General features: G+C 36.5%; 1 protein-coding gene and 1 long non-coding RNA gene across 2 annotated transcripts; both read right to left on the reverse strand.

Moving 5' to 3' along the window:
- Positions 1-1,525: 1,525 nt before the first annotated feature.
- Positions 1,526-5,910, reverse strand: LOC131978165 (uncharacterized). The gene is made up of 8 exons (XM_059341694.1): positions 5,455-5,910; positions 5,289-5,354; positions 4,680-4,757; positions 4,501-4,592; positions 4,341-4,399; positions 2,732-2,908; positions 2,572-2,615; positions 1,526-2,457 (listed from the first exon to the last, which is right to left on the reverse strand). Exons 1-8 carry the CDS (start codon positions 5,506-5,508, stop codon positions 2,350-2,352), a joined length of 678 nt encoding a protein of 225 aa, XP_059197677.1. The 5' UTR covers positions 5,509-5,910; the 3' UTR covers positions 1,526-2,349.
- Positions 5,911-6,901: 991 nt separating this feature from the next.
- Positions 6,902-8,377, reverse strand: LOC131978426 (uncharacterized). The gene is made up of 3 exons (XR_009394957.1): positions 8,189-8,377; positions 7,168-7,363; positions 6,902-7,064 (listed from the first exon to the last, which is right to left on the reverse strand). It is a non-coding gene; the product is annotated as an uncharacterized LOC131978426 (long non-coding RNA).
- Between the last annotated feature and the right edge of the window lie 118 nt (positions 8,378-8,495).

The following is an 8,495-nucleotide window of genomic DNA, read 5'->3' on the forward strand; positions in this document are numbered from 1 at the left end:
GATGTGTACAGTATCCAGCTTTGAATGAAGGAAGTTAAAGTACACAGCAAGAGTTCAGATATTTACTAAGAGGTTAAGAAGTATGACTCAGCGCTAAAACAAGGAACTATTTATGGATTACAATTATGAAATAGAAGGGTTCATGACTGGGTCACTGCGTATGTTATCTACATGATATATTAAAATTCATTTGGAAGTCAACTGTGAAAAATAAAGTGTTTCCTGTGCTTTTGGTTGACCAGGAGCATCAAAGTGAAAGTAAATGAGAATTCAGGAACGTTGACTGTTCCGCTGAGGAACAAAGACGTTACAGAGAGTTTGCCTCAGTGTCTCAGCAATAACTGGGTGAGTCATCCACCTGAATGTGGACATAACTGATGATTGCTCCTTTCTGAAGAATCATAAAAATGTTTAATCATTAATGAAGCACGCCTTACTGTAGACACAAACAAGACTGTAGATCAGAATAACAGTCAGTAGATAAGTATTTGTCTATATAAGCAAATACTGTGATTTACTCCTTTATTATAATTAATCATTGTCAACCCTCAACAAATGAATAATTAACTAATAGAAATCACCAACCTTACTTACATTAAGAGTTTATTTTTAATTACAGGTTTTCTGAGATGTATGTATAAATATGCACATTAGGCATTATTTAATTCTAACATTTTTTTAATTTAGGAGAATCTACAGACACAAATAGACAAAGTGTGGTAAAATTTAACTAAACTTGTTATGATATGTTGTTAGTATGTTGTAATGCAGGGGTCTCAAACTCAAATTACCTGGGGGCCGCTGGAGGCAGTATCAAAATGACCAAAAAAAGACACAAAATTACAAAAAAAGACAAAATGACTGAAAAAACACTACATTACGTTAAAAAATTATGTTAAAAAGACACAAAATTACCAAAAAAATACACAAAATGACCCAAAAAAATACACAAAGTGACCAAAAAGACACAAAATGACAGAAAAAAACTAAATTACCAAAAAAGACACACAATTACCAAAAAAGACACAAAATTATTAAAAAAGACAAAATTATTTAAAAAAGACAAAATGACCCCAAAAAAGTAATAAAAGGGACCTTCCACACACAACACAGTAAAGTGTCATTCATATAAAACTCACATTAAACTTTCATATCAAGGTGGGGGCCACAAAATATCGTGACGAGGGCCGCAATTGGCCCGCGGGCCGCAAGTTTGAGACCCATGTTGTAATGTATTTCCACACAGTTACTCAGTGGGGTGATGAGGTCATGATCACACCACTAAAACATTCAGTCAGCGATGGCTGGATGTGTCTGGTACCAGGAGATACATAACTCTAGATCAGGGAGTCAATATTTAGACTTGGATTAACTCTGATAAGACGTGGTATGACCTATTTTAAAACTCTTGGAAAACTGAAGTGATTAATGAAACAGTATCCAGTGTGTTTAGTCTAACTGGTGTGTTTTACGGCTATGTGCTGCCAGGCAATAAGACTAGATAAGTCTAGATTTTTGTCAAACTGGGTTGCTTTATTTCTTATTAAGAGTATTTACAGCTCAGGAGGCACCAACCAGAGAAACACAATTTCACATTATCAACATACATTTTGATAACTTTTACAAACGCTGCTATTTAGTAAACTATAGTAAACAATTTAGTATGTACTAAATAGAGATGGATTTTTTCCTGGGAATTGAGGATTTGTAAGTCACAGTAACAGTACAAGAGCAAACCGCCCAAGTCAAGACAGAAAAAAGTGCAACTTGTGTCATACACAAGTAGTAATATAAAAGTTGAAAAAAAAAAAAAGCCTTTTTAACATGTGCATGCATGCAAGTGTGCAAATTGCAGTAAGGATCTGGCACTTAAATTCATTTTATATTCATGAAAATATGAAAAAAATGAAAAACAACCATATGAAAAGAAAATATATAAATAAAATACTACACAATTATTATTTTGTTGTAGAAATTTCAGTGAAACACTGTCAAATTGAAATAGACCGTAAAATCAAAAATTGTATATCTCTGTATATTGAATTACCGTAAATCATGAAACTGTATTAAACAGTTAAACAGTAAAGATATTAGATTTTTGTATCATTAATGAAGAAATACTATTATTTCACACAATTACCCTAAAAATAAGATTATTCTGTCTAAATTACAGATTTTGCTGATGTCTACATTTAAATTTACAGTAGAAAACCATTCACCATCCAGCAAAGCATCCTGTAATGTCTGATATATTCTCACTGTATTTGTCAAGCTGAAGTTCTGGCAACCACAGCTGCCAGTATTTTACCGTAAATCAGACAGATCTTTTATTTTTTTGACTGTGCAGTCCTACTCCAATAATGATATCTCAATAATGATAGCTACACTGAAGCACAGGATTCCAACGGCGAGGATCCCTGAGACAGCCATAAAACACACTTCAGCCGCTCTGGGCTCCTGAGGGGGAAGTGGTGAAAAAGAGAACTGTAATGCATGATTTGTAATGGTGCACACACTTGACAGTGCAAATACAATACAAGTGTTATACTGTCATGATGTTCCAGCTCTCACCTTTTTTCTTTGTTGCCTCCCTTTCTCACCATTTTTTGCACTCACTGTAACAGTAAATAGAAACAAATATTAAGTTGTTCTCCATAAGAATCCATACTGTATAACATGCATATTAATATTATTTTTTATTGTTCACACAGTAATACTAGTTAGTCTTTACCTTTTTTGCTTCTTGCCAGTATTTTTTTTCTGAGGGTAATGTCAACGTAAATCCTAATCACAATCAGGACGTTCAACACTGTGTAAGCGATCATCAAGTCCACAAGCCTCTGTTCCAAGTCTCTGTTCTCTGCATGGTCGTCAAGTAACTTCAGAACACCAACAAAGATGACAGCAGCTGCGTAGGTTTTTTGGGGGGAAATATCAGCACAATGAGTAGTTATGAGCGAGTTATGACATTAGTTAATTGTGTCTGTCATTTTTAATTGTTTGGGAAATTTGCTTATTTGCATTCTTGCTGAAAGTTGGATAAGAAGACACCACTCTGATATCTGTCTGGGAAATATAAGGCTCATCAATAGCCTTTAGCCTGAAAACAGATGGACTCAACAAGCCTGGCTTTGTCAGGTCCACCTGCAAGCACGTCTAAGATTTACACATTATATCTCATTTATTTGATCCCCTAGTATATTTATGTTACAAGTGGTATATCTTATTGTTACTCTTAAAAGTAAGTCTTCTGCTTTAGTTAAATTCCACAGTATGACTTCCTGATTGTGTAACAGCCGGTTCAAACCAGAAATAATGTGCTATAGAGATCTGGGAGTTGTCAGATATTAGGGGCGTTTGGAAGCAGAATATAAACAGTATGAGTTGTATCCTTTTAAGGTTAAAAGTAGACGGGACACCTCTCTTTTCGGCAGCCCTTAAGATTGACAAAGTTTTCTCCCCGTTGTACCTAAGCAGGGTCATTTGATGTCTGATAATAAAGGAAACGAAAAGGAACATCGACGTGCTATTTGATTCATTTTCTCACTCAAGAGAGGTAGTAATTCCACTACAATCCACATAAAATGTGTTAAAAGCCGCGCAGTAACTCACAAGATATAAAAATGTTAATAAGTAAGTTTTCAAGATGCTGGTTGGATGATTTTGTGCCCTTCGTACAAGTCAAGGCTACCTTGTTCCATCTGTTTTGAGTCTTTGAGCTAAGCTACGCTACCTGGCTGCAAGTTGTAGCCATTTACTTATTAGACAGATATGAGAGTTTTATAGGTGCACTTGATATAATCTTTGATAAGAACATAGACTGTATGTAAACATGGACGGCCTACAGTTCCCCAAAAGTGACGCCAAAAGTTCTTAATCCCTCCTGTCTGCAGAACAAGTCATAACCTGATGTTTGTTCAAGCTTGCTTTTAATTTGTTAATTGATTCCATAAAAAAGACAGGGGCAACAGCATGATTGACAGCTCGCATTGCACTCTGATTGGATCAGGCAGGTGTTTTGGGATTGAACTTGATACCGTGGCTCACTGCTGGGGAATGGAGAATACAGTACTAACATACTGTGCACAACACAAGGGTCCAGTTTGCTTCTCTTGCACATGCACAGTTGATGCACTTATAGTTCATACAGTGCATGTGGTCCAAGATTTTAAATCAACATTTACCCACACATTCATACAAACCGTAACTTGTCAAGAATGCAAATAAGGGTCTTTCCCAATATGTCAAACTGTTGCTTTAAAGACATTATAAACAAGTCTTCTCACAGAATGCAGTGAAGTAAAACACTTTGAGGACTAAAATCGGATGAATCGACTTACTTGTTAAAGACAGATGGATGGCAGAACACAGTTTGACAGTATTGTCACGGATCTCCTTCCTTAAACAAAACAAAAGAGGAGAGACAAAAACAGCTGTGCACGGAGTTGATGTGAGGGTCAAGTGAAATATTTATGCAGAAGAAGAGGAAGTTGAACTTACAGTTCATGACTCGGTTCCATTGGCAGACAATCGATTAGCAGCTCAATTAAATGAATCACTATCACCACAGACACAAGAGCAACGAGAAGGACCTAAACATATACACACACATTACATAGAACCTCAAACATTAGGATACAGATATAGAGAAAGGTTGTACACCAAGTATTATTACTCACGTTTAAGGGATCACAGAATAAGACCAAGGCACCTATTTCAGCTGCTACACAAAGCCCACTGCAGAATATATTGAATACCTACATAATGAAATAAAATGCATTCAATTATCTCAATAAACCTGAACAACTTATTTAATGTTACAAAGCATTTATAGATAACTGGTATCTTGTTAATAATAATAAACATATGATATTGTAATGTCATGTAAATAATCCAGTGCCTCTTTTTGCACACTTTTGTACAGTAATGGTTGCAGACTCTCTATCCACCTCACTACTGTATTTTTTATGTAAATCATTTACCAAAAATACCCAGCAGAGCCTTGATGACTGCTTATTAATGCTTATAAAACATTGTAGAAAAAATATTCAGTTAATGCACCTATATAAAATGCAAACAATGACAAAAAACACTAACTAGATAAATTAGAGTAGACTAGAATAAAATGTACATGAAATCAAATGTTATTGTTAGTGGTGGGCTCCGCCATTTCAGCACCAGATTCAAATTACTTACATACACAAAAATAATTCTCTGGCAATGACACAGGTATCAGGGATAAGGAGATCTAGAAACAGCTACTATGACCCAAGCCCCCAATCTCACACCTGAGTTACACAGCGAGCATTGTGGCTGCTAGAGAGGCCGGTCATCCTGAATATATTAGGCAGTTCCTGAGGAGAGATAGAGAGAATAGAGAGAATGAATCATCTTGTAGAATTTCCTGGATTTTTGTGCAACAACAATTTCTGGGTGAGTTTATAAATACCGTACCATTGTGACCAAAACTTTGACTGCCCCAAATCCATTTTTGCCAGGCATCAGCATACTACCGTTTTTCAACGACTGAAACTAGAAAAACAACAGGAAATTTGTGTAAATAAAAATGATGTCGTTTGAAAATTGATGCAGAGATTTCTGTGTGATTTCAACAAAACTCCACGTCTGGGGGGTCGTATATTCCGCCCCTTGTTGACTGCTGATGCATACGTCTGTCTTTGTGCCTACTTGGGGATTTGTAGTACTTGACTTTGTGGTACTTGTAGTACTTGCCTCCGTAGTATTTGTAGTACTTGGCTTTGTGGTACTTACTACTTGGCTTTGTGGTATTTGTAGTACTTGCCTCCGTAGTATTTGTAGTACTTGGCTTTGTGGTACTTGTAGTACTTGGCTGTGTGGTATTTGTAGTACTTGCCTCCGTAGTATTTGTAGTACTTGGCTTTGTGGTACTTGTAGTACTTGGCTGTGTGGTATTTGTAGTACTTGGCTGTGTGGTATTTGTAGTACTTGCCTCCGTAGTATTTGTAGTACTTGGCTTTGTGGTACTTGTAGTACTTGGCTGTGTGGTATTTGTAGTGCTTGGCTTTGTGGTATTTGTAGTACTTGCCTCCGTAGTATTTGTGGTACTTGGCTTTGTGGTACTTGTAGAACTTGGCTTTGTAGTACGTGTAGTACTTGGCTGTGTGGTATTTGTAGTACTTGCCTCCGTAGTATTTGTAGAACTTGGCTTTGTGGTTGTACTTGGCTCTGTAGTACTTGGCTTTGTGGTACTTGTAGTACTTGGCTCTGTAGTACTTGGCTTTGTGGTACTTGTAGTACTTGGCTCTGTAGTACTTGTAGAACTTGGCTCTGTAGTACTTGGCTCTGTAGTACTTATTGTAGTACTTGCCTCTGTAGTACTTGTAGTACTTGGCTCCATAGTACTTATTGTCGTACTTGCCTCTGTAGTACTTGTAGTACTTGGCTCCATAGTACTTGTTGTAGTACTTGGTTGAGTACTTGGTGCTGCTGTGGTGGGTAGGGTGAGCTTCTTCTCCACTTTTTCCCAGAATGTTCCGGTTGACCGAACAAATGTGGCTCTGAAACACATCAGACAGGCACAAATGTTCCTGTCAATCATTTTAAATGTTTTATACCAAACAAAACTGGAGCAGGTCTGTGTTATTCTTCACTTTCGAAGGTCAGTCAACTTTTACTAGTACCTGAAAGTGATCAAGTCCAAGTCTGCTCCCTGCGCCGTCCAGTTAACTTTGATCAAAGACATCTCTATATTGCCTTTCTTACTAACTGCTGTGCCCTGAGGAGAGGCAACGGTCAAGTATCACATGATATCCATAACAAAGCAGGACAAGGATTTGAAATGATCACTTCACTTTCTTAATTGAAATATGGAAGGAGTGAATATTCCATTAATCATTTCAATGCATTAACTACTCCTAATGATGTTCAAATGGGATGGTTACTTACTGCTGAACCATCACACTTCAGGAGTCGAGAGTTAACAGTGTCAAGCAGGATAAATTGGCCAACAGGATTGCCTCCTGTCATTCTGGCCTGCAGCATAAATCCCCGGAATGCATGGGATTGCTTGCTCTTGAGCGTAACTGGAAATGATTATTATTATTTATTTCTAGTGAATGACGACAGTAACAAATATCAAAAGTGATGAACCTGATTTCAGGTAGAGTGGTCTGATAGTCTCTGTACCTGTAATAGGTTCTCCCTCTTTGCCCAGTTCGTAATGGATGTAAAAAGGTGATTCAGTGCCCTGAGGTCCAAAAAATGACCCATCTATTTTCTGATGCTTTGGTGACATTGATTGACACGCCTCTGGAAAGTTACCATTTGAATACCCATGCACATCTGTGATGATGTTGAGACAAATCAAAATCCACAACCACATCTGTAAAACAAAAGCATTTTCTTCATGAACATGCAGTCACCCACTGGGGATTTATTTCCTGAAACACACCCAATATACTGTGCTCAACAAATTTATTAGACCACCTGTCATAAAAAATAGAAAACATAAATATTTTAGAAATCTTTCTTTTGTTATTGTTATTTGTTTGGCAAATAACAAACTGAATTCACCTTTTTATGCTCAAATTTGAACCGGCTCACTGAGCTTCTCTGACAAGTCAGAAATGAATCAAGCATCAACCACTGAAACTCATTACTCTGTTCAGGAATGCAAGTAAATTACTATAATTTGACACCTTAATCAAAACATAATAATGTGCTTTACTATTTTTACTGGGGTTTTTTTGTAAAACAATAAATTTGGAAATTCATGGATTACAATAATAATTATATTTTAGCATTAAAAATATAATTTCAGTTACAGAGCTTCTAGATACTGGTGTATTAACCATTACAGAAACATAAAAATGAATTACTAATGCTGTTAATTTAAAACAGTTGTGGCACAAACCGTTGGTCTAATACATTTCTTAAGCACTGTACATGTAAACACCCTTAAATGATTGTCAGCTTTTTAACCCTAATGGCTATCCTTTTATTGCAAATGCAGTTTTCTGGAGTCAAAACAAGGAAACCCACCCTCAGAAACACTGAAAATATACAGTTGACATTATTATATGCCTGAAAGTAAATAGCAATTATTTTAGAAATCTCTTACTGTTTCATTCAGATTCAAACTTATAGCATGTTTAGACCTAAGTGGCAAATAATTAATCATACAATGATAGTAACTATTTTCTCTTACCTTAATATATTTGTACACAATATCCAATATCATGAAACCATAAGTTGAGATGTCACACGACAGCTTCAGAGACCTTAGAAGTAGCTGTTTATGAAAAATAGAGAAACCTCAGAATTGGATCCGTGACACTTGGGTGTTCAGTGTGAGCTGCAGAGCAGCGCAACAACTCAGCAGACCAAACGAGGAAGTAAGACAGGACAATGGGAGTGAACCCAGCCGCTAACACAGCTTAATGATTAAGAAAACAGTTTCCCTTTTACTGCTTCTGAGACCTGTGTTGCAAATTGTTCTCATAGTTTGTTGGTTT

The sequence above is a fragment of the Centropristis striata genome, chromosome 9 (assembly GCF_030273125.1).
Source record: "Centropristis striata isolate RG_2023a ecotype Rhode Island chromosome 9, C.striata_1.0, whole genome shotgun sequence".
NCBI classification, from domain to species: Eukaryota; Metazoa; Chordata; class Actinopteri; order Perciformes; family Serranidae; genus Centropristis; species Centropristis striata.

Excerpts from the sequence above, each read along its gene's own strand:
- LOC131978165 (XM_059341694.1), bottom strand. The coding sequence starts at position 5,508 with ATGCTGATGCCTGGCAAAAATGGATTTGGGGCAGTCAAAGTTTTGGTC. Across the intron at positions 4,593-4,679 it reads TATTCTGTGATCCCTTAAAC|GTCCTTCTCGTTGCTCTTGT; the intron begins GTGAGTAATAAT and ends GTATATGTTTAG. Across the intron at positions 2,909-4,340 it reads CATCCATCTGTCTTTAACAA|CTGCTGTCATCTTTGTTGGT; the intron begins GTAAGTCGATTC and ends AAACCTACGCAG.